Source organism: Ctenopharyngodon idella, chromosome 13, assembly GCF_019924925.1.
Source record: "Ctenopharyngodon idella isolate HZGC_01 chromosome 13, HZGC01, whole genome shotgun sequence".
Taxonomy (NCBI): Eukaryota; Metazoa; Chordata; class Actinopteri; order Cypriniformes; family Xenocyprididae; genus Ctenopharyngodon; species Ctenopharyngodon idella.
Window position 1 is genome coordinate 12,691,669 of NC_067232.1, and position 27,575 is coordinate 12,719,243.

The 27,575-nt window shown below is 36.0% G+C and overlaps 1 protein-coding gene across 2 annotated transcripts; it reads right to left on the reverse strand.

Moving 5' to 3' along the window:
* Positions 1-436: 436 nt before the first annotated feature.
* tmem72 (transmembrane protein 72) lies at positions 437-27,575 on the reverse strand. Of its 2 annotated transcripts, none has more exons than XM_051917157.1 (5): positions 27,514-27,575; positions 4,607-4,673; positions 3,323-3,394; positions 3,095-3,234; positions 437-2,905 (listed from the first exon to the last, which is right to left on the reverse strand). In XM_051917157.1, the coding sequence occupies exons 3-5, from the start codon at positions 3,373-3,375 to the stop codon at positions 2,517-2,519; spliced, it is 582 nt and encodes a 193-aa protein (XP_051773117.1). In that variant the 5' UTR covers positions 3,376-3,394; positions 4,607-4,673; positions 27,514-27,575; the 3' UTR covers positions 437-2,516. The 2 variants fall into 2 exon arrangements, with proteins under 2 accessions (XP_051773117.1, XP_051773115.1); XM_051917155.1 differs by lacking the exon at positions 27,514-27,575 and adding an exon at positions 6,042-7,068.

A 27,575-nucleotide genomic window follows, 5' to 3' on the forward strand; every position in this document is an offset into this window, starting at 1 on the left:
ACATCTATTTAAAACAGCATTGATAATACTAAGAGCTAAAATCTCTGTGAATTCTAAATAACAGGCTATTTAAACGCCCCCGTTTAGTTGCCATGTTTACATAATTACATCATTAAATCACAAGGGCTTATGGGTATTTCCCATAGCTTTAATTTTGTATTTGATCATTTTTAGTTAAAAGGGGTGAGTTTTAAGCCAAAGAAGATAAAGGAAGATAGATTTTTGGGTTAATTTCTATATGATGGTTTACTGGGTTTATTTGGGTGTGTAATTCTTGTTATTGGTGTAGAAAGAATCACTGCCTGACCCACTGATGCTCATAGATTTTTCACTCCAGTTCTTTTGAACAATTTCGGCTCTGCGACTCTCCATTAGCAAATGCCAGTAAAACGTTGAAGCTATTTGATTAACACAGTTAGAAACACAACACAACAAGTGCAATGAATTTACTGTTTAATGTAATAATGTCCATAAAGTACACCAAGAACAACGCATGTATGCAGCATATCCTATGTTACTCAAGTATTCAGGATGTTGAAGGCATCCATACGGGTTAATGGAGAGGAATAACGCCTGGAGGGTTGCTGTCCAGTCTTTAGACTGAAAACCCTCTTGTCTGGGTCAGTATGATGAATGGAATCACTTAATTGTATTGACGTATGGAGACTAGATGCAGGAGAGCCAGGCTTAAGGTTACAGACTGGAATGAAAGGCAGCTCTTTGACTGACAGTGTTTAAATGTTGTGTTGTTTAGGGAGCTCACTTCTCTAAAAAAGATGATTATATGCATGTTTGGTTTTTTTAAAATCTGTCCCAGGTGATTTCCTCAACCAGAGTCTGAGGGCTGAGTCTCTTTGTGCCTGTGCCTTTTCAAGGGAATACCTGCAGCACATCACCATAGTGACCTAGTAGAGGTGTGTCCTAATGGGACACATACTTTAAACAGATAATGCCTGAAATATATATGTTTGAAATGCATTTTAAACTATGTAAGTTTGCAATTGGACGGTTGCAATGACAATGTGCAGTTGAGACCTTATAGAGCTATATTTTTACCTGATCTGACCCTTATAGGGTTAATTCAGTCAAATTACATAATACTTGAATAAAGCCAAATTATTTTAGATGTTACCACGTGAAACAATTTCTTAGGTTACTCAAAATATTTTTACAGTGTATTTTAGCACATTATTGAATATGGCAATGTTAATGTTTTTGGTGTTGGCAAACTAGATCTGTTATGCTGCTGCTACAAGTATAGACTTGTTACTGCTATACACAGACGTGCTGCAGTGGACATGTAAGAAATGCTGCTGGTGCATGAATAGACATACATAAATCACATAGCAGATGTGGGCAGGTGGAGCTGGAGGAGGTGGAGGGTTTCATAGGAACTCTGATAGTGCTGCAGGACTATCTTACAGCAAACAATGAACCAGACTATAGAGTGGTGCAGGGATGAAGGCAAAGATTCTCGAGATTTTCCTATGGGTTTTATAATGAAGTTTTTCAATTTATGAGTATAATAAGTTCTGTGGTACACATAAGTTGACGACACTTAGACATATTGTTCTATAACGTATAAACTGCACACACTCACACCCCAAATAATGTTCTTATATTTACTTATTAGAAACTTTACTTATTTAAAGAAAAAAAAAAAAAAAAAACAGCTTCAAAATTTGCATTTTCGATACGGGTGTGTGTAATTTGTAGAGCAAAACGTTCCAGTATCATCAAGTTATGCTTACTACAGACCTTATTTTACTCATGAACTGAAAAACCCCATAGGAAAATCTTGAGGGAACCAGTGGCAAATCAGTATTTTGGGTTTTGCCGTCATCCTTCCACCATGTTGATCAAGCAGTCTCATTGGCTGCAGGATCAGCAGAGCCAGTCAGCTTGTGCCATGCGGTAATGATGTGATTGCTTGCAGATTGCATTTAAAGTGCGTTAAATTGATCAAAAGTGACAGTAAAGACTTTTACACTGTTACAAACAATTATATTCATTTCAAATAAATGCTGTTCTTTTAAAAACATGAAAAAAATGTATCACAGTTTCCACAAAAATATTAAGCAGAATAACTGTTGCAACATTGATAATAATGAGAAAAGTTTCTTGAGCACCAAATCAGAATATTAGAATGATTTCCGAAAAATCATGTGACACTGAAGACTGAAGTAAAATATTTTAAAATAGAAAACAGTTTATTTAAATTGTAATAATATTTCACAATATTAAAGTTTTACTGTATTTTTGATCAAATAAATGCAGCCTTGGTGAGCATAAAAGACTATTTGTAGCATAAATGTACTGTATATATATATATATATATATATATATATATATATATGGACACTAAACAACTCTATTGATCGATGACTATTTTAATTGAACAACATAAAAAATAAATCTTGGTCTTTGAATAATTGGGCATACAAGAGGTATTTGTATTAACGTTTCACTTAGCATCTCATGCCTACAATGATTAATAAGACCATAATCACTCACATTTACAGTGTAATCATTGGTGCTTTATCTGATGTGGTCTCCTCTGGCTCCACCTCATGGTATTCTTCCAATTCAGTATCATTACATCTGAGACTCTCAATGAAGTGCACATTTCTTGTGTCTGTTTGACTTTTCTTGTGTTGGGCACTCTTCACTGACTGAGCCCTGTCTGTGGGACCATGTAATCGGCTATTGCTAGGAAAAAAAGATGCTCTTTTGCCGGAGATGACATGGAAGAAAGAGAATGTGTGTTCAGTGTCCCCCCTGTCTGTGACACAGACAGAAGACAGAGCCGGGTCACCATACGTTGCACTGGACTCTTTAGGCAGATCTGTCTTTTTCTTTTTGCTCAATATGAAGTTAAAGAATCCAGTCACTACCAGCATAACTCCTGGAAAATAATAGGCAAAGTTTCTTAATTCATGTTAACTTGTATGCTAGTGTATTCCTAAACATTGTCAGAACTCATTTTTAGCATATATTTACATTGTTTTTGATGTACAGTAATGCTTATCATTTGCAATTATCATACAATTAAATAATACAATAACATATTATTTATGTAATTAATTGAAAGCACCTGGTATTACAGCATGCCACACGAGGACTGGATGCAGGAAACACATCACAGACATCATTGTGTAATACAGAAATTTCTGGAAACCTCCAACGTTGGCCATCTTCTTCCAAAGAATGAAAATCTTCCATGTGGGTGGACAACTGCATGCAAGAAAAACAGATATGAATAAATGCATGCATTGATTAAAATCGCACAAGTACATGATTCATATAATCTGATTGAACGTACGGAAGGCACGTCGCCAACAGAGCATCAATGAAATAGGCGACTTCAAAAATCATAATCACCACCGAGGAAAGCCTGTAGGGAATACAAACAGGAATAATGCAGTGGTTTATAAAATTCCTCTTCCTTTTTGTTAGGAAGAAAGTATGTTCAAAGGGGTACCAAATCATACTTTAAAGTCCATATGAAATCATGTTTACTTTATTAATGTTTTTGGTTTTATTATGAACGATTTGAATGTAAATCCCACTTCTCACAATGCACTCAATTCCTGAATAATCAAATCAAGTCCCCCTCACATGTTTTCTCACTGAATATCCTGAATCCATAATAAAGTAAAATGGATTTATGTTGACACTTGTTCCTCTTCGTGCTTTTTATCCAGAGTTAGATATTCATTACCATTCAACAGATATTGGATCACAAATTTCCAGGCTGTTTATGAAATTCAGGCGTTCATGCATGTGAACAACCAGTTAAATGTTTAATCCCTATGGAAATATCTCCCTGTTGTTCATGCAGAACCTCTCTGGTCTGGCTGTGAGCCCAGAAAGATCAGATAATCTGGGACAAGAGGCCCATTTGCCTCCATCTGTGTGTAATTCTCAAGCTACTGTATTTCCAGCTATAGTTAGAAATGGAACGACAGTGGCCTTCAGTGACCATGTTCCTATAGACCTCATGCACCAGAGATACAAGTGTGCAGCCATCTTTAGAATTTTGTGTTTGAACTTCCGTTTTTGCGGTAGCTCTGTATATTTCTATGGCTTCGCTGTCGAAGAGTAATTAGCTGAAGTGGATTTACTTATTCTAGAGTTAACTAAAGTTATCATGAGCATTGTAAAGTTTAAAGCAGATGTAATAACAAATGTTAATAGGCTGGGAAGATTTTAAAACTAGCGGTTCATTCATAAATCCGTAAGAACTTAACTTCATGCTGTGGAAATACAAACCGGGAGACAGAACACAACGAGCACAGTGCTGAGAAGGCTAAATAAGGTCTATAAGGTATTTCACCAGCTTTATCATTTAAGAACAATGTCCCAGAACATCACCCTAAGAGTGACATCAAAAACAACTCAACACTAGAATTGACCATGAAACTAATGGTCAATTCTAAAATGAGAAAACAAACTGATTCAGTCTTTTAGATCTAAACCCATTGTGGCTTTATTTGCTCATTGCAGGAAAAATTAAATAACATCTGACAGGAAGGCGTGTCTCAGAGAACTTTCATATGAATAACAATGTGCTATAGTCCTGCAGCAGCTCATTTTAGATACTCACAGGAGATAGACGGCCAAGCTGTTGAACTCCCCCTGTCTCTGAGTCTCTATACCCACTGCACAAAGCACTGACAACACAAACACACAAAACACACGTTAAACTTAACCTGCAGAAATCATAATCAATAGAAATAGATCATTATTCTGAATCTGGTGTAATTAGTTTAGTAAAAATTAATAACTGTTGTGTTTTTTAAATATAAAATATATATAAAAATGGTCACACTTTAGTTTGGGGAACACATATTCACTATTATTCACTATTAACTACGACTTTTGTCTCAAACTCCTAATTTACTACTTATTAATAGTTAGTAAGGTAGTTCTTGTAGTGGTTAAGTTTAGGTATTGGGTGGGATTAAGGGATGTAGAATATATTCATGCAAAATAAGGCATTAATATGTGCTTTATACGTACTAATAAACAGCCAATATGCTAGTAATTCACAAGTTAATAAGCAACTAGTTAATAGTGAGAATTGGTCCCCAAAACTAAAGTGTTACCATAAAAACATATTTTTCAACAGTTGAATTTAAATAGCAGCATAACCTTTAGACTTTTCACAAAAATGGAATGCAATTTTTATTGTGGCCACTAGATGTCAGATTTGCCACACAACACTGCTGGGCAAATAAACCCAAAGCCAGTATTGTTGAGCTAGTTTTGGAAACAAATGCACAAATCAAAAATAAATAAAATAAAATACATGTGTTATTCAATATGTGTGAGAATCATACAGTTCTCTATCCAACGCGAAAACATTTTGAAATATTTTCATCAGATTTGTGAATTAAATAAAGTTTTTTTATTACTAAAAATTTGTATTTTAGTATTTAGTAAAACTCTTAGTATTCTAATCATGTAATTCATAACACTGGCTAGTTATATTCACATTTCACATCATATTACACCTTGAAAATTACATTAGAAACTTTATTTCTTTATACTTGTGAAACATAAGAAACAAAAACATTTTACAAGCCAAGGAATATTGTAATAATGTGGATCTAATGCTTTGCATAGTCCCATTAATGTTTAATAAAATAAAACCCCTTTTGGTTTTAAAGTTTACTATTGGAGAATGTTTGCATTTAATATTGTGTATGTAATTGTTGGATTTAAGGAATCTCAGTCATGTGTAATTCATCCCGATACGCAGACTATTTTTATTTATTTTTTATTCACCCTTTATTTCAACTTAAATGGGCCTTTTCTAAACACTGGAACAGTGCCTTTCTTTCCCTCATTTTAAAGCAGGTTATGTTGGGTAATGAGCACAAAATGCACATTTCAGAATTCTAAATGTCAATCACAGGGTAACGTATTTCAATTGCTCCTAATGCATTCTTGATGCAACATATTTTTATATTTAAAGGTTATTTATAGCACTTTCAGTGAAACAATGGCCTACAAAAGAACAGCAAAGACAGTCCTACCTGCAGCAGTCGAGATGCCAAGAACTCTGCAGGCACATTCCACTATAACCCATAAAGCTGAGCCCTTCATGGCCGAAATAAAAACGTTTTTTACTTTAGAACATTTGCTGAAAGTTAACGTTCTCTTTTGACGGTTAATTCATTGGTAGTTGAGAGAGGAAGTCAGAACTTTGTGTAAGGATGGCAGCGCCACCGCAGCCCCATGGTTAGTAATCTCCTTGCCTGAGTTGGAGGGTGCCGTCGGCTGCATCGCAGTGCAGATTTTACCCTAGTAATCAGCCTAACAGAAAAAAATAAAACCCAAACTCTCACCACCCCCTGCTAAATTCCACCTCTATTCAAGGTGAGTGGACCAAACAATGAAAAAGTTTACAGTTAAAGATTACCTGACTAGCAAAGAGCACAAATAAGTCATGTTCCCTGAGGGAAGACACACAGACACACACATAAGTTACACACTTATGCACATGTTGCAGGACCCTCACAGGTTACAAGTGTGACCTTCATGAGGAGGTATTCCACTCTCCATCCTTTTACAGCTGCTGAGGGACGCATTCAAATTAAATTACCTTCAGCAAATCAGCCACTTAATCAAAAATGTCCTTGCCCAAGGTCAGATGTGTTTTTACGAAGCAAATGTACATGGAGGGAGTCTCAAACGTCTGCTTGATAAGCCCTGTCCCGGACCGATGATTAATGGTGGAGAAAGCAGCAGTACTTTCATAGCCCAATCCTGACACAAGACAGATGTTAATCATTCTCCAGCAGACGCACTGAACAGACACCATCTCTTCCAGTCTTTGGTTACCTGTGTCAAAGGTCAGACTTTTCTCAGTCATAACAGATCACAATTGATTAGAACCACAGTGGGGCCGCATGACGGCATGACACAGTGAGGGTCTGTGTAATTAAATCTGATCGCACATGACTACAGTATTGCTAGGATTTCAAACCACATATCTATGGCATCGTATGAGAAAACACATTGTTATTTTGGTTAATATACTGACTGATTCATCATACTTCATATTTTTATAAACTGTACAGAATAATAAATAACACCTGTGTGCCAAAGGAATATCGATAACTAGAATATACAACAGAGTTAAATATTATGAATAATAATAATAATGTATTTTTAAATATTTTATTATCCTATAATAATAATATTATTATTAATTACTACAATAAACAATACAATTATTTTTAAAAGCTCATATATTATTATTATTTCTATGTGATTTTTTATTTTCTTGCAATAAACAAACACTAAATAGACCAATTTTTGTGATTAAAAAAATAAATACAGTTTAAAAAGTTGGGCTGAATGGAAAACAGGGTAAATTAGTAACATTAACAAGTAACAAGATTAGTTAAGTAAAAATATTTGAAGAGTTCATTTGCAAAAACAGATAACTCCATTTTTATTAATTCTCACAAATCATGTTTTTTTTTTTTTTATTGTGCATTCCAAGTAATATCAATCAAACTGCAGTTGGGTTGTTTTGATTAAGTAATAATAACTCCAAAAAATACAGGTAAATTACAAAATTAAAGTTCATTGAAAGTATGTTTTTTAGCAAAAGCAGATTACTCCAAAAGTCGTTTTTTGGCAAAAAACAGATAACTCCACATTTCATGTTTCAGAGTTAAACAAAACCAAGTAATTGCATTTATAACAAACACAAACACACGTGTGCACACAAACGCACACACACGCACGCACACACACACAAACATGGGAAGTTCGGTTCTTTTCCGCGAACCGGTTCTTTCGGACAGTTCGTTTCAATAAACCGGTTGAAAAAACCGGTTCACCGGTTCTTTTACGCTCCGACGTAATGGCGTAATTCGCAATTACGTAATGGCGTCGTCTATCGCGGGCCGGGATGAAAAAACACTTAACACATTCAAATATATAAAGTCAGTAATCATAACATCAGTCAACTAAAACATCATTATAATCTGAAACGTTTCTTACAATTTAGTTTTGCATCTAAAGCATCCAAACACACAGACAGTGATGTGCAAACGAGGAAGTTTTACAGTTATAAAGTGAATAAATTAGTCTTCATCAGCACTGAAACCATGATCTACTACTATACATAATCCATTACGATTTATTTGTAATTAAATAAACTTAGGTTTCACCAGATTGGCCCCTCATAGCATCAGTTGTCCTACTAGTTCGGTTCAGATGCCGGTGCTGTCACAGTCATTACTGTAGCTTCAGATCACACACGCATGCGCAGTAGCATTAGCTCATCGGTTCTCAAATCGGTTCAGATCGGTTCTCACATATGTCATGCTAGCTAGACCCTCCTTCTTTCTCCTCCTCCCCCTCCGTGCCTCCTGAAACAGTCATGAACGCGCATTTAAAATCATTCTTGTTGGTTATTGGCTGGAGCATGTTTATTATGTTTTTTGGTCCAGGCTGCACCACTTTGTTTTTATTGCCGTTTTTGGAGCTTGTGGCGACTACAGAGACCGCGTTTTTTTTACAGTGTGTTCAGGGGACAGGCAGCTAGCGGATAGTGAGGAGATGTCTGCTGTATGTGACAAAAAATGTTTTGGCCTAAAAACGTGTGACATCGCTTAGAGCACCTTTAAGTAAGAAATTTACTTTTGCTGTTGTTAAATGTTCAGTGATATCTTCCAAAGATTTTTGAATTTTGGCACAATTGTTTCTCTATATATTGTCGATATGGCAACTAATAAATACGCTAAGTTTCTTCATGCTAGCGTGTGGAAGTATTTAAACCACATGTGTTACAACTAACCCCGCGTTAGTTTGTGCCCCGCGCTCCCCTACCTCTCTGGGCCTTGAAAGTGGTAGTTGCGTAATTTTCATTTATGGATGAACTAACCCTTTAAAAAAAAGAGTTGTTGGACAGCAAAATGCACCAGCATGATGTGCATATCATACATGACAGCTGTTACAACATAACTAAACACAACTGTAGAGAAATTCATGGTCTATCAAAGAGACAATCAAAATCATAACTTCCTCTGGCTCTGTGCAGAGTATCCAAGGTTAAATACTATGTTGGCCAGCTCATCCTTTAAGAAAATATATCCTGACTGTTCATAAATAAGCAGAAAATACAGGGGATATGGGAGTAACTGGGAAAAAATATTACATATGTGAACTGTAAATTCTTAAGGTTTATGTGACCTGGACATTCGAGGGACAAAAGAGGGTCTCTGGAACCAACAGATGAAATGACTTCAGTTCTCAGTTAACAGAGGCCCTAAAGAAGACAACATTATATACAGTGCACAGCATAAATGAGTACACCCCCTCTGAAACTTCTGAAAGTCAGCAATTACTTATTAGACATATTAGGGTTCTTTAGAGATATAATGTTCCAGCAAGTCTGCTTAATCAATTACCAAAGAAGCATGTCAAAATTATTCAGGAAAATAAGATTTTCTTATCAAGGTGATAAAATGTTGTGTAGCAAAAATGAGTACACCCTCCTAAAAGTTACTAAATGAAACAAAATAAATTTTTTCTGGTGTAAGTTTTCTGGTGTTTATGTACAGGTAAGTATGTTGAACCAAAACATTTAAAGAGAAGTAATTTCTTGACAATTAAAAGTGTTATATAAGCCTACTGAATCATTCTCAGACTTAATGCTGACAACAATGGAACCACTTGGGAGAGAACTGTCAGGAGACTTATTTCATAGCACAAAAGAGGACAGTGGTACAAGAGGATTACCAAATCATTGTTTTTAGTGTGAAAATATAGCAAAAGTAACAGAAATTCAAAAACAATAGACTTGTGACAAAGCCCCTGAAATAATTCCTTCGTTTTAAGCTTTCATTTAGTGATGAGGGATTTTTTTGCTAGACAAAGAGCAGGAGAAATACCAAGCGAGTGTCTCAGAGCCAGCAAAAGCTATGAAAAGAGTGAATGTTTATCTCACAGAGTAAGATGCAGTCTGCAGAAATGACATGCATGTTTGTTGTTCTCACTGGAACTACCTACTGTAGCCAAAGCACAATAAAGCCATTTCCAAAGCCCATATTTACAAAATATAGATTCTGGGAATCAATACTCTGGTCTCATGAGACCAAATCAATCATTTTGGATCTAACAGCATCCAAAATGTTATGGTGTTGCTAGAGGAGGAATACAGTGAGAAGTGCCTGGTTCCCACAGTAAAGTTCAGTGGTAGTAAAGCTCTTATATAGGGATGTATGAGTGCTGAAGGTGTGAGGGAGTTGTGCTTTTTCAATGCTGTCACGAATTTCCACACCACTGTGTCATTTAATACACAAACTTGAAACAGATGTTACCCTTTCATTATTCCCTGCATTGTTGGGCATTTTTTCAACAATGACAATGAGGATATGCATTCTCCCAAGGTGAAAAACCTTCTGTGGACATTTATTGCACTAAATCTTAACACTCTTGAGCGCCTGTGGGGGATTCTGTAGAGACGAGTTGAGCAACACTCCCCATTAAAGATCAGGGCATTTAAGGAGCTCATTATCCAGAAGTTAAACAGGACAGATGTGACAGTTTGTCATGAACTTGTACACTCCGTGCCAAGAAGGTATATTCAAAATTATGGAGGGCATACTAAGTGCTAGAATATTATACATTTGTTGAATTAAATCTAGGGTACTCATTTCTGCGATCCTTAATTTAAACAAAATTGGCTAATTTACTTATTTTATGGCTATTAATGACATATATTTCTCAGTTTTTATTATGTATATGTATAATACATTTTAGTTTTGCCATCTTTTCATGAATTGTATTAGTGATCATAAAGAAAATACATCTTTTGTATTTGTTCAGAGGGGGTGTAATCATTTATACTGTGCACTGTACTATACATCCTATCGTCCAGAGTGAAATAGGCTATTTTGGCAAACACTTGGAGAGTTCTACTCTGATTTACAACTCTGATATCCAAGTTGACTCCTGCTTAGAGGAAAAATGTAAATCCCCTAACATTAGAACAAGGCTACCTTTGTTTTCTGCCTGGGTCAACTGTTTTCCAGATTAGCAACATTTTATTCCAGGTATGTGTGTGCATTTCTGTGCTATTCTTTATTCACACTGTGAATTCACAGCCATGACCACTTTAAACAAGTTTAAGAGCATGATCAAACATTTTAATCTAACTCACCATTATGTGATGTAATATAACAAACTTATGCACTTATATATATAGAATGTGGCATGTACAGGTTTTCCTTAACATCTAAACATACAGCATATATAAAACATTTCTGTTTGTGATTCCTGCTCCCTGTTCTCACAGTCACTAACATGTTCTGGTGGTTACTATACTAAGCCTTTCTAACACTCAACAGTGCTTTACAAAGACAAAGAAAAATATATGATAATCACATTTTTAACAAAACAGAAAATCATAAGAATTACAAATCTTCAATGTCTCAAGAGATTTTGTATTGTATTGTAAAACTTTATTGTCCCCCTTAGGGGCAATTTGTTACTACCACGCTGCTGGTCACTGCACGAGCATGCGCCCTTTCATTTTGGGTTGTTTTTATCATCTTCCATGCACGGGAAAGTCCAATAAGTTAGGAAAGACATGGTAAACTTAGTCAGAATAGACTGATGATCTGTAGTGGGAGTAGTTTGAAAAGTAGAGTAGTTTAGAAATGTTGGTCTCTGTAATGTTGAAAAATCCCAAACCTCAGTTTGTGGAATAATACTATGTTGATTTTGTCAAGACAACATAATAGTCTCCTTACAATGAACTGCTTATGTCATTTGTTTGTTGCTTTGGATGAATGTGTCTGCTAAATGAATAGATGAAAACGTAAATATACCCACTCTGTCCATCCCTATATTATGAATCTTTTTGTGCTACTTACAACATATTTTGAGCTCCGAGCAAGGCAAAGTTGTTATTTAAGCAAAATGCAACAGTACCCACAAACTGTCAAAGCACCACCAAGACAGCTTCAAAGCTGGACTATGATTAGCAGCGCAAGAGAAAATATTTTTAGGAGTAGATCTAGAGAAAATTCCATGTTGCTATTTGACGTGTGCTATTGTCTAAATAACGCAAATAGAGTCTACGGTACCATAGTAAGTTTTCACAGAGAAAATGAATAAAACTTGATAAATAATTGATATTGATATGAAAATTACAAAGCATGGAAAAGTAATTTAAAGTCATAATAAGGGCTTTCACACCGAATAGTTTTAGGAACTAAATTATAGGAACTAGCCACTAGTGTAGTTCCCCGGGAACTAATTTCTCCCCCGGGCCATGTTCCTGGTTGCATTCGCACCGGCAATAGGAACTCTGAAGTGGCTGACAGTGGCGTCTTTAAGCGTGGCATTTACAAACGCTAAAAACCGGTGGATGGAAGATGCTGTGATCGGAGCTGTGTTTGTTGTGTGTCATGGGTTTCGTGGTAACAGAGATGGAAAGTAAACGCATAATTCACACGACTGAAAGAGCAAAAAGTGGGGCTAAGAGACGAAATCTCCTATGACAACTTTCAGTATTACATATCATCGAGGTGGAGAAAAGAACACAACCCTGCAGACAGTAAGTAAATGCCGTTATCGCTGTTTTCCATGTTCGTGAAGTAAATATGTTTTCAATATGGATTTTTAAAAATGCCGGGTGCCAGTGTTTGACATGCGTTTGACCAATCAGCGTAAACTTACATCACTGATAGTTCCTATAGTGCTGGTTTAGACCCTACTCTGAAGTAGGAGCTAATTTAGTTCCCCCAAAAGGAGATCCTAGAACTAAAATCGTTCCTAGTTCCTGCGGTGCGAACGCGGCAAAATCCTGGTACTTCAGCCAATAGTTCTAGGAACTATGAAAAGGTTCCTCCAGTGCTAAAGCCCCTAATGTAACTGTAGCAACAGATCTTTTCTTATTGTGATGTACATTGGAGTGAAACAGATAAAAAAAAAACGTAGGGCAGTACTTGGTTCTATCCATCGTTGTCGATTGGATGGAAGCAGAACTTAATGTGAGCTGCATGGAGGACATTTGTTTCACTGGAGGATCAAGTTGTGACATTTTGATTAAAATTAGAAGGTAAAAAAAATAAATGCATGCATAGATGCATCGTTCATAATAAGACATGGGTTACACTTTATTTTAAGATGTCCTTGTTACAGTGTAATTATATGTTTAAGTACCAAGTAATATTAATTAACAGCATGTACTTACTATAGGGTTAGGGTTATGATCAGAGGTTATTTTAGGGTTAGTTGCATGTAATTATGCATAATTTACTGGTATTACTATAGTAAACACATCTAACATGTAACAAGGACACTGTAAAATAAAGTGTTACTGATCAATAACATGTATTTTAGACAATATATAGGATGAATTTTAATTTCATGACAACTTTAACAAAAGAAGATGTTATGACAATGAAAATATAACCACAACAACACAACACATAAATATCAATTACTTGTTCCTATAAAACAAAACCAGAACCCAGAACATAAATACTTGACATTTAGGTTTTGGTTTGGTCTGGTTTGTATTTATGGCTGTAATATGTCTGGGCTCTTTCTGCAAGGACATAAAATAATTATTTTAGTCAGAGCTGACCCACACTGAGCTGTGATGCTATAAAGACAGACTGGTTACTGGTTAATGCATATGCTGCGGAGTCAAAGTGACCCCTAATTCATGCACTCAAAACATTCACGTTCATCACATTTATGGGCCTTGAAATGATTTTTACTCATTTGTCCCATGCATACATAAACACATGCTGGGTGTGAATGACTCCCATAGGGAATGATATATGAAATTTGATGGCCTTTTGAGGTACTTGATATATTGCTTTACCTCAACAAGAAAAAAATCTTATCTTTAGTGAAGTACAAACATCACTTATGACACAGAGCCATTTTTCTTCCTGGCACACAGATGACAGACTTCTTCTGCAGCAAATCAACAGCAAATCATTTGATAGTGACAACGGTGTTAATGAGCTTTATATGGTGTCATGGTATGGCAGGCAGCTATAACATAACATTTCATCAGACAGCCCAATGTGTAACTGTATTAATCATAAGTGAGGGATCGCTGTGGACTGTTGGAATTTCCCAACCCACTGTTGAAATAACAAGAGGTCAGAACACTGTGTTTTGCCAGCAGTGGTTCAATCATGATTTGTAGAAATTAAGTTAAAATATGATATTTAGATAAAACAACTGATGATTTGCAATAAGTTATAAGAGAAAATGTAACTAAGTGTAGATGAACCATATTGTTTAATGTGTGTTTCTGGACTCCCCCTCATTTCCCATTCTATAATGAGATCTCTGCCATGGATCTGTTATTCATCACGGCCTACTGGGTTACATTTAATCTTGATTACAATGGCAATTTTATCTCGCTTCATAAACATCTCATGAGATGTATTCTTGTTCAACATCAAACTTCTCTGCATTCAGAAAGACCTTTGCTTTTGTTGCAACACAAAGTGAAGAAAATTCTTATTTTTTAGAAGGTTTTGTACTTTAAGTCAATATTATCATGATGACTGATCACTAAAATACTGCTGCCTTTTTTCTATTTTTTTATGCTATACACAATCACATGCACAAAGGCCTGGAAAAATTCTCTGTGAATTTTTGAAAAAAAAAAGAAAAAAAAAAAGTTTTGTTTCTAACATCGCTTGGAGTTCAGTCCAAAAAGGTCAATTTTGTTTTCATCAGACCAAAGCACCTTTTGCCAGATGGCATCAGAGTCTTCCAGGTGTGTTTTTGCATGGCACAAATGAGACTGAGTGTGGGACTTTTCCAGGAAAGGCTTCTTTCTTTCAGTGCTATGTTTGGCAAAAAAGCAAACAAAACACACCATAATACTGAAGCCTGGTGGTGGCAGCATTATGTTGTGGGGGTGTTTCTATTCAGCTGGGACTAGGCGATTGGTCAGGATTGAAGGGAAAATGGATGCTGCCAAGTGCATCCAAATTCTTGAGAAAAACTGGTGTCCCTCTGCTAGACAGCTGAAGATGGGTAGGTCATTCACCTTCCAACACGACAATAATCCTAAACATACCGCCAAAAGAACAACGCAATGGCTTAAAGGGATAGTTCACCCAAAAATGAAAATTATCCCATGATTTACTCACCCTCAAGCCATCCTAGGTGTATATGACTATCTTCTTTCAGACGAACACAATCCAAGATATATTTAAAAATATCCTTAGTCCTCCAAGGTTTATAACAGCTGTGAATGGTAGGCCAAATTCTGAAGACAGAAAAAATGAATCCATACGAGTCAGTAGGTTTAATAAAGGCCTTTTGAAGCGAAGGGATGCATTTTTGTAAGAAAAATATCCATATTTAAAACTATAATTCAAATAACGAGCTTCTGGCGGACGACCGTACGCATACTGCGCACGTCAATTTGGGCGGAAGAGCAACCTTTTGACCTGACGCAATGACGTACGCGGAGGTGCAGAGGAGATGGATGCATTTTTTTCTGTCTTCAGAATTTGGCCTTCCATTCACAACCATTATAAACCTTAGAGGACTAAGGATATTTTTAAATATATCTCGGATTGTGTTCGTCTGAAAGAAGATAGTCATATACACCTAGGATGGCTTGAGGGTGAGTAAATCATGGGATAATTTTCATTTTTGGGTGAACCATCCCTTTAAGGATAGGAAGGTGAATGTCCTTGAGTGGCCAAGTCAGAGCCCTGACTTGAATCCTATAGAAAATCTGTGGATGGACTTGAAGAGAGCAGTCCATTGCCACTCACCACAAAATTTGACTAACTTGAGCAATTCTGCAAGGAAGAATGGGCAAATATTCCCCAATCTAGGTGTGCAAAGCTAGTACAGACATATCCAAAAAGATTAATGGCTGTAATTAAAGCAAAAGGTGGCTCTACGAAGTATTAAATTAGGGAACTTTTCCCTAATTTACTTTTCCAACCCTGTTTTTCTAGTTTTTAATTAATTTTCAGAATTGTTGCTTTTTCTTTCATTACTTTGATGTTGTAAGGCAAAAATTGTAAATAAAGCTGGAAAAGATAAATGAATAAGATTTTGATGTCAGGCCAAATCTTTTGTCATATTATTAATCTATTTTCTATCATTCTGATCAATTTAATGCATCTTTGCTGAATTAGGATTTCTTTAAAAAAAATTATTAATGGCAAACTGTTGAACAGTGTAGTGTGTATAATGCCCATTTTATCACTTTCATATTGACTTTGTAACAAGAGATAAGCACTGTAGTCTAAATATTTGCTTAGTCATCTCTTAATTTGTTCCTTGAAACCTAATCTTTCATTCGGAGGTACCTTCATACAAAAACACAAAATTTGGTTTCAAACTGTCAACATGTAATATTTTGAACTATAAATCTAAAAACACCTAAGCTTTATGCTTTGAGACACATGATTAGTAAGGCATTTCATGCGTTTAACAAAGTTGACATGCAACACTGACACTATGTGGTTGCAGAGGAAATTGCATTTTTTTAAAAATTATGTGCATCCAAAAAAAAAAAAAAAAAAAAAACCTTAACAAACTGAATATTGCGCTACATTCAGACTCCACTGGTTTAGTAACAGGAATATATTTCATTGATCATCCATGAGAAATGCTGAGAGGATGCAGGAATAGGACTCACTGACCTTCGCCTTTGGAGGGAGAAGATAAATGAGGTCAAAGGAGAGGTGGCATCGGCTGATGACAGGAGGAGCATCAGTGGAGTCTGTGTAGCTTCATGCTTGAGAGGGAGCCACACAACTCCGGCAGTGAGTCAGTACCACCATCACAAACTGTTCTTGTTATAGTCTATTGCTGTGATCTTCTCCCAAACACAGCTATATCACACTAAGATGGTATGATCATAACTGATCCTGGGCTAAATAACCTATTTCATCTCTGCCATTTCCCATCCAACAGGATCACAGAGTAAATTACCCATGAGTCCCTCTGGGTACGCAGGGATTCGGATGGCTCTCAGGCGGCTTATCTGATGAGTCATTTCATACTGGGAAAGAGAAGTGATTCCTGTTAAACAAAAGTAAAAAAGAAAGTAATCTTTTTACTAGAAACTGAAGTCATAGTTCATGCTGTTATGCAAAACTTGAAATGAAATACAATGGGGAAAAAAAACTGTTCTGCAAAACAAATCCAACAAAATAACAAACCATGATCTGTGAATATGGTTGCTAACATTTGCATCAATGCATCTTCCTAAAATATATGGGCTGCTATATACAGTATTTTCAGTAAGAAAAATATGAAGTGTGAAATAAATAAATAAATATCTTGATTAATACAAATGTAAAATAATAATTATGTTAAACATTTCATTCATACCTTAAGTGCATGCTTTAACTTAACTAAATGTGGGGGAGGGGGTTCTTCAAAATTAAAGTGTGCACTTACGATATTAATAAAATATATTTAACATGTACCATAATTAATTGCTAAAAATTGAATAGCACCCCTTTGCAGCAAAGTGCATCGGGTGTATCAGGACAACTTGCACACTAGATTGGCCCTGTGTTCGAATCCCCTTGATTTGCTCTCTGGGTGATCCTCATGCAGCTTTAGTGAGTAACGGGCCTGAGCCCCTCTCATTATTTCTGATTGCTCCGTTCTTTGTTCCTCTGAGCAGCGCTCCATAAAACTCTATGAGTGGAGATAGAGCCTGACAACCATGGTGTTTTTGTGGGGCCCTCATTGCACTTCAGCTGGATTAGAAAAAGCCACAAGTGGATGACTGGAGAGCCTGCCGTGGTGATGAGTATGTCCTTGTGAAGGACACACAAGGATAATACCCTGCAGCTGGGATCTATTAGATCACCATATAAAACAAATTGGTGGTGTTTTATCAGGACTTTCAACAAGAGCAGACATTGCATATCTACTATGAATCTCTGTTAAACCTCAAACTATCACATTTAGAGCTTCTTAGGATTATAAGAATCCATGAGAGCCAGATGAGCACATAGGGTGCACATACATGCATTTCTCAGCTCTGATTTACTCCAGTTCAGAGGAGTGCACCACATCCCCTTCTTAACATCCCTGTAGGTTGAGTTGAAGGACACCAGAGGAATCTGAAACGTTCCCTGTCCGTATTAACAAGGGGTGCTCCTGCACCTTCTGACTTTGTGGTTATTTTTTTGCCCCTTTTTTTGCTCTGTTTTTGGAGAACGCAGGAAATCATTACAGCTCTTGTGCAAGATGGTAAGCTCATCAATATGTCAGTCATGGCTTTGCTTTAAAATGAAGACATCTGTTCTTCTGACAAATGGAATATAAATAATGAAGTCAAATAAACGCAAGCACTATAAAAGTCATCTTAAAGCAATAACATTTATAATTTCATACACTGATGACTGCAGAAATGGTACTTATTAACAACCTTCACTGCACTTTAATGGATATTAAAAATATATAATATATAATAATGCAATCGATACTGTGTGGTTTAAAAGTCTGAGACTACACTGAAAATCTGGGATTCAAAATCTAATTTAAACCTGGAAAATAAAATAAAACATATACAAACAGAAAAAGGTTGTGATGTTAAGTTAAGACACATCTAAATCCAACTTTTATAAAGTTAGCAAAAAATGTGACATTGAGCATGTGAACACAAAATTTACATTTTTGAAGAAAATACTTTAGATATTTAGATTTTAGAGAATATTTTTGTATGTATTTTTTAATCAAACTGTTCTTTCAAATTAATAATTTGTAACAAAAAATGTTAAATAAAAGCATTTTCACTAGTGCTCTCAGACATTTTAAGTTAATCATTTCCAGATCATTCCAGAATCATGTCATTCCAACACCAAAAGCTATAATGAAAACCACAGTAAGATTTTACACATTTTTTCAAAAGTCATCTTTTCAGAAAATGGATATATTTCACGAAAGTCATTTATACCTGACTAGCTAAGTCTAAGGAAAACCACATGTGTCAAAAGCATAGCATCAATCTCTCACAAAAAGGAAATGGAGGGGAGATTCTAGCCGTGAGGTGAACAAATAGCTTTTAAGAGCCCATAGATCTTTTCTCTCACTGTGGTCGTTTTTCTTAAGAACTGTTTCGTGGAATGCAATATTTCACTATGAGTCAGAAGCTACATTGTAATATACTACCTACTAAAATTAGTAAATAATACGTATGATTTTCTTTAAAAAAGAGTAAATAATTTCACAATTTAAATGAGAAACAGCACTGTATTAGCATGGAGATGTTGTACAGAATTGTGCTATCCATATCCATCAGAATTGGTCTCTGTAGACCTCAACTTCTGTTTGAAGGTGTTTGTTGAACATTGCCTCATGTTCCTGAAAGAGAACAGCCAATGACTCCTAGACTATTGTATTTGTTCAGTAATGACTAATGGGGTTTTAGAAAAGCTGGAGCAAATCTCACTTTGCTTGTAATAGTTCTTAAGAAATATGTGGTGGGGTATTTCTAAAGAACTTGACGTATAAAAAAACCTTACAAATGTATATATAGCAAAGAAATATTGGAACATGTCTGCAGCATTGAATCCCATCAGACTGAATAACTCTAACAAGTTGATTCTATAGAGATGCTGTACGTTTATTCTCAATTGCACCTCATCTTGCCCCAGTCACATTACAGATAGTGATGATAAATGAGTCAATTAGCTGTGGGCGGATTTCTAGAGTCTTGGATTAAAAGAGAGTCATGGAAGACTGTAATGAGCCAGGCTTCTGTCATTGGACTGATTTGTCAGGGAGATTAATGAGTGTAAATGAACAGCTTTTTGTGTGGAAGAGTGTAATACAGCCGAACAGTTTAATTGCCATCAACTACAGCTATCAGACAAAAGAGCTGCTTCCACAAACAAAAGCAATGATTAATCTGCATTTATTCAAGGATCCGCAAATGAAATGTAGATGTAATTTGCAGGTAAAAGAAAATTGCTGTTTATCCGAAAGCTACACTGCCCCCTTTTGGAGACTTTCAGAATGGTGACGCTCTCCGGAGAGCAGCATGATATACAATATCATTACCATTTGCAATGTAGTCTATTACTAGCTCAGCACAAAGTTGATTAGGACCCATGTGTATAACATCTCTTAAACCATAATTCACATGCGAGGTTGCCAAATCCCTGTCATGACAATTATAGACATAATCTGTAATCATGTAACTGACTGTTGCAGCAGTATTGCATCTTTATGTCTCAAAACGGCCAGTGCACATGCAGAGAAAACACTCTCGTTGTAACTCACATGACCTTGAAGTGCTATACCAATAAAGACAGAATGTAAGGAACCTCCCGGCCAGTGCATTTGGCTCTATGTTGTGATTTTATGGATCATGTATGAGCCAGACTGGAGCCTGCTAAAGTCAGCGGCAGCTGGCAGCCACTAATACAGTTGTTCTGCCAGTGTGGCTGTCTATAGAGACTGAACAGTTCTGAATAGAGCCAGGTGAATTCTGTCATGGCTCAGTGGTGGTCCAGAATTCAGATTCTATGCAACAATTGATCAGGATTTGAAAGGTAATTTACAGTACCAGACTGCCTAATTTCAACTGCTTTACCTAAAACTATGTATTAGTTTATTTGCTTCCTCCAGATACTGTGACTTTGCCTTAGAGACAGTTTAATGGCCTGTAAACAGGATACATTATGCTTGTAGGATAAGTGTTTTGGGCCAGAGGTGCTATTAAACAGTATGTCAGAAACACCAATGGTAATTAATAAAATAAAAAGTTAGTTAGTTATGAAACCACAGCATCTACATTTTAAGAAATGTGATGGGGCTTGCACAAGTCTTTGGCATCATGCCACACTTGTCAGGACATTTAACATGCTAATACCCAAACATTTAACTCAAACTGTCTGCTATTATTTTCTAAACCTACATTCTACAGAAAAGCATTTACTATGTTTTTTAAAAGCCTGAAAAACCAGATACTGGCTATGAATCAGTAATGAAGCATGTTCCCTTAATGAAAGGAACAGTCAAAACCTATAGCATGAGCTGTGACAAATCAATGAAAAGGAAAAATCAAGGATTGACTTTGGTGATAAAACGAAGACTGACAGTTAAAACACGTGTAATGAGATCAATGCAGGAATTTTTACCATACTAAATTGGTATTTCCAGGTTTACTAAACGTAACACAAAGCCTAAGCATATGGCTAACTGTCTAAGTGACAAAATATAAACCAATGGTCTCAAACTCAATTCCTGGAGGGCCACAGCCCTGCAGAGTTTAGCTCCAAACAGCTCCAACTCACACCTGCTTGGAAGTTTCTAGTAATCCTGAAGCCATTTATTAGCTGGATCGGGTGTGTTTAATTAGGGTTGGAGCAAAACTGTGCAGTGCTGTGGCCCTGCAGGAATTAAGTTTGAGACCACTGACATAAACTAAAGACAGCGATAACCAGAGGTTTTTTATGCTGTTCACTTTATTTGAACAGTTTATTTTGATTTAACACCATTTTGCAGGTTTCTGGTTCAAATGAGATTGCTTCATGTTAAATTGATTTGAAACGGTTACTCTTTGACTTAAAGGATTAGTTCACTTTCAAATAAAAATTAGCCCAAGCTTTACTCACCCTCAAGCCATCCTAGGTGTATATGACTTTCTTCTTTCTGATGAACATAATTGAAGAAATATTAATAAATATCCTGACGCATCCAAGCTTTATAATGGCAGTGAATAGGGTTCACGAGTATGAGCTGAAGAAAAAGCTTCCATCCATCATAAACATACTCCACACAGCTCTGGGTGGTTAATAAAGGCCTTCTGAAGCAAAGTGATGTGTTTGTGTAAAAAAATATCCATATTTAAACAAGTTATGAAGTCAAATATTGAGCTTCCACCAGACCTCCTTCCGTATACAAGTTACGAAGAAAGTGTAAACTGGCGTTGCGTCAATTACACTTTTTCCGTAAGTTGAATAGGGAAGGCGCATGACGTAGCATAAACTTTATGAACTGCAAGAGGTTTACATTTTCTGTGTACGTTGAATACGGAAGGCGGTCTGGCGGAAGCTCGATATTTGACTTCATAACTTGTTTAAATATAGATATTTTTTTACACAAATGCATCGCTTCACTTAAGAAGGCCTGTATTAACCCTCCGGAGCTGTGTGGAGTACATATTTATGATGGATGGATGTTAAACTTTTTCTTCAGCTCATACTCGTGAACCCTCTTCACTGCCATTATAAAGCTTGGATGCGTCAGGATATTTATTAATATTTCTTCAATTATGTTCATCAGAAAGAAGAAAGTCATATACACCTAGTATGGCTTGAGGGTGAGTAAAGCTTGGGCTAATTTTCATTTGAAAGTGAACTAATCCTTTAACTTGATGCTTTCATTTTGAAATAACATGTTTAAATCAAGTAACCCAATCAAACAGGACTTTCACTTCCCATCATGCTTTGCAAAGAGGCTGAATTGGGAGAGTAAATGTTGAAATAAAGTGTTTTTGTATGTATTTTTAAGCAAGATGAGAAAATGGAGAGACTTGTTAATGTTCAATGTTCTATTATATTGGTATTTAAAAGTTTATGTTATGTTAGTGGTTTTAGGGGTTACCATTGTGGTAAAGTGTGGAGCTTGTGATTGAGTTGAGGACTTGCTAACAAAAATTCAAATTGCTTTAATAATAAAACAACCGTTATGGTAGAGCTCTGGATGAAACCAGTATCACTTCTGAACTGCCAACATCAAACATCACGTGTAAAGAAAAGTTCATTTTAGTTTGTTATGTCACAGGATTAAACAGGAAGCACTACTTGTATGATTATTTGAGTGTCAATTTAAATGAAAACCATTTATTTAAGTTGAACTAAAATCATTCATTCAAGTTAAATGAACACCACTGATTCTAGTTAGTTGTACATGGTTGATTCTATTTGGTTTTACTTGCTTCAATCATGTGGAACCACTGTCCATGATTAGATCATGTTCAACCAAAGAGATATTTTTTTGAGTGTAGATTACGCAAGCATTCATGTCAAAATAATGGAAAACACCAGGCCAACAGACCAACAGTTTTGCATGGTCTTCATTACACATTGCTCTTCAGTAGAGTTCTTTAGAAATGAATTGAAAGAAATTTCTCTTTTAAAGGATTAGTTCATTTTCATATAAAATTTTCCTGATAATTTACCCACCCCCATGTCATCCAAGATGTCCATGTCTTTCTTTCTTCAGTCGAAAAGAAATTAAGGTTTTTGATGAAAACATTCCAGGATTATTCTCCTTATAATGGACTTCAATGTCCTCCAAACGGTTGAAGGTCAAAATTACAGTTTCAGTGCAGCTTCAAAGGGCTTTAAACGATACCAGAGGAGGAATAAGGGTCTTATCTAGCGAAACGATCGGTTATTTTCGAAAAAAAATGTAAATGTACGTTTCAAACCTTCAAACGTTTGCACACTATTGAAGTCCATTATAAGGAGAATAATCCTGGAATGTTTTCATCAAAAACCTTAATTTCTTTTCGACTGAAGAAAGAAAGACATGAACATCTTGGATGACATGGGGGTGAGTAAATTATCAGGAAAATTTTATATGAAAGTGAACTAATCCTTTAACCTCTGAGTCCATGTTTGGAAGCAACCCTAGACTCTCTGTCTGAAGGGAGCTGTTGCCTTCAGACTATTGATCGAACCCTAATCCTAACCATAACGGTTCCTGCTCTCCATGATGAGGTTATCTAATAAGATTTGATATTTAAAATGAGTCTTTCTTGGATAGCTTTGCACCAAATTTGAATAAAGCCTCACATGAGGCATTACATTTGGTGGAGCACATCTGAATTAAATGTCACACAGAAGTAGTAGCCTATTGTAGATATTTACTGTGTCTGCCATGAATTTGTAATACAGAACAAATGTTTCAGAGCTTTTAAGCACTTGTTTTTGTCATATATCCTAACATTTTAAGTTCTGGGTCTACAGAAATTTACAGGGTGATGCTCTGCAAATGTTTCAGTTCTGTCAAGAGGCAGATGGAAGATGTCACTGCATGCTATGAGAATTACATTAAATATGACAGAATACATTATGTGTCTATGACAAGCACCAATGCTTCATTTACCATAGCCATAAAACATTCATCAGTATGGTCTTTCTACATAAACAGATGTGAGTGCAACACTTAGGTTTGCTGAACGGAGTGTAAATCATGTCCGCTTATTCTTCTAGCTTAAACTTCAAAATATTTCTATTGTATTTACATTATATTATATTTCTAAGTTCTGTCCAGTTTTACAAAGGCTTTCCTTTCAATCAGTGTGTGAATACCGTGAAAAAGACTTGTAAAGTCATCATTCTTAAAGTACTGCATTGTTTTTGGGAAAAACAAAAATCCCAAAGGTCTATAACCCTGTGTGCTATGAACATTGATGTCCTAGGCATAAAATATAATCACTCTCACAATCAAAACAGGAAACGGAATATGAATGACTTGACAACAGCGGTGAGTGGCTTCCTGTAGAGTACATCTTTCTAAACTTGACAAGGCAGTGAACTCTGATCACAGTAGCATAGACGTGTTCGGTAGTCAACATTTGCTTATGATGGGGTAAAAGGAAAATATTTTTACAGAATAAGGTTGCTTAGACCCACTCTCCAGGAAGTAGAACATTACTTACAGATTTTTGATTTCATGCCCATTAGAAATCAAAACAAACAAACAAACAAACAAAAATGACTTTCTGGCATCTAAAATCCATTTAAACTCAGTCAAGCAAACATGTGGGAGGGGGATTACCAAGGAGACCCCTGAGATTATTTTTAGGCATTGAAATCGAATGTGTTTTTTGGAAGGCACACTGAGCACACTGTAAAAAAAGATTTTTAAATTGTTGTTTGATTAGCAAATACTTTTATGACTTCTGAGTGTTGTAATATTTAGCCTAAGTCTTAAATGGCCTTATTAACCACAAGTATTTGCACTTTGATGGAACATAAATTCATTTTTTACGCATCCCTTTTCCTTCATTTAATTTAGAACTTGAAAACTTACGTACTGGTGAACCAATAATATCCCACAGGCTGATATTCTACTCTGGCAGAGCCAACAGCTACAGTTTTCAACTCTTGTTTTTACAGACGGAGGACTGAACTGGCCAAAAACGAACTCCCACCTGCAATATAAGTTTGAATACACAGATTTAAACACCGACAGAATAAATGGATGGGAAGCCAAGAGAAACAAACAGACAAGAAGAAGCGTATGGAGCCAAGGCAGCGGTGTGGCCATCCGCAGCTCATCTCTCACACTCCTGCAGAGCCCAGCTGAGCAGAATGACAAACACAAGCCTACAAAGATGAGCCACTGGGGCATTAGACCCTATTATTACACATGGTATAGATAAACATTGACCATGTTCTCCTGTTATTTCAATGTCAAAGTAAAGGTTTCTTCCTGCAGCCTATAGACGGCAGTTTTAATGTTATACCACAGGAGCCCGATGTCTTCCCACAGAGGAACAGAAGTCCTGCAAGGCTGTGTGGTCATGTCAGCAAAGCTTTGATTAAGATTAAATGGTGTTTTCAGGTGATAATTTGTTTGTATTGATTGAAACCAGATGAATTTTAAGCCACAGTCGACAGCTGTGAGTGTTTTAAATCACATCTGAGTTTCCACATCATACTTAAAAGCCAAAAATGATTTATTCATAGTACCTATTTGAACATAAAAGCACAACAAATATCAAATTTATAGTCTAGAAATGCATGCAAAAACATTTGTCCATAGAGTCTAGAAATTCATGCAAAAAATTTTGTCCATAAGCTCAATTGTTTACAGTAACTTTCCAAAGTTGTTTCAGTTAATATTATTTTGTTTACGTTATTCCAGATGTGATGAACTGCTGTGTTAGTGCCCCATGTGTACGTGCTGATTCGGTCATTAAATGCTAAATGACTTTAAAAATGTTTGTAAACAGATTTAACAAAGCAGACGTTACCATATTAAGTCTCGCTGACAAATGTTCTCCATCTATCTTATCTGGGATGTCTGCTGACGCATTTTTGCCAAACACTTCTCAGACAAATTTGACATTGCATGGAGTTTTGTCACTTTCATGGGAAAACTGCTGTCTTTTCAGCCATGAATTCCGCTGGACTGTGATAATGTAATAATCAGCCTGTCACACGCTATAAATGTAAAACCAGAAAGGGGGCTTCACGCTTACAATATTTAAACAAAACTTTAGACTGACAAGCCACACTACCCTATTCCTCGCCAATATTGGATGCATGATTTGGACGGCTTCATGACTTTAAAAAAATATGAGAACATTTAAAAAAAAAAAAAAAGCATGGCACTCACTTTAATCCATCTCAAAAAATGTAGGTAGAGGAACATGTGGGAAATGTTCCCAGATCTGAAGTTTTAAATCCAACCTAGGCTCATAGGAAAAATGTTCCTTTACTTATATTTTTGAAAAAACCACAAAACATAGACATACGATTCAAAACAGTTTCCAGGAGCCTGATGTACAAACGTCCAGATATGTGCGTAAAAAACTGCACAATTTTCCATGCACATTTATAAAAAATAAACTAGGCGTAAATGTGTGTGCACCATATGGAGATCTTTTACTGGAGTGAGCGAAGTAATGAAGAAAACAGAATGATTTAAACTCTGTTTTACATCTGATATACACATTTAGATTAAATATGCCACTCTCATTAACAGAGTTCATCACTGAAATTTCATGAAAGTAAGCCCTTACAAAAAAAAAAAAGTAAGGCCTATCTGTTTCAATTAAAAATATATAAACATCCTAAAATATATGTTTACATTATTGGCAAAACTGCATAAATTTGATTTGTTTAAAGTAATTATAAATACTATATAGCCAGTGGAAAAGATGGAGAATAACTCTTTCTCTGAAATGTATTTTATACAATTTTGATTTATTTATTCTAAAACAAGGCAAGGATACTGAATGATTTTTAGTGGCGGCACATAGTCTGTATCTCATATTTCCCTAAATGTCTTGTCCCATTAAACATGGTGGATGAATATGCATGGAAATGATATGCAGATGACGTTATGCATAGTAAAATGTAAGCTCCATATGGTTATTTCGAGGAGGAGACGGGGTAGAGATGCATGTATGCACAATCTTCCGCTGACCGGGGAATTTTGTGCAGGTTCTGGTGTAGGCAAGGTTTTATAAATCTGAAAACCTTTGTGCATACGCAAAATATAGTTTTTGTGCATACACTTTTAGGATGAAATCTATGGCCCCAGGTGATATGAACACTACAAGCAGTAAAACACCAACAACTTTGGTAACACTTTACTTTAAGGTGATGTAGCTATAGTTACTACTTGTACTTACTATAGTAATAACAGCAAATATGCTTTCTAACTTTAAACCAAACCCTAACCGTACGTATCTGAGTAATTACAATGTAACAATGTCACCTTAAAGTTCACCAAAAAATGACATTTCTGTCATTAAGTACTCACCCTCATGTCGTTCCAAATCCGCAAGACCTTCGTTTACACAGAGTCGCCGTTCTGACGTAGAA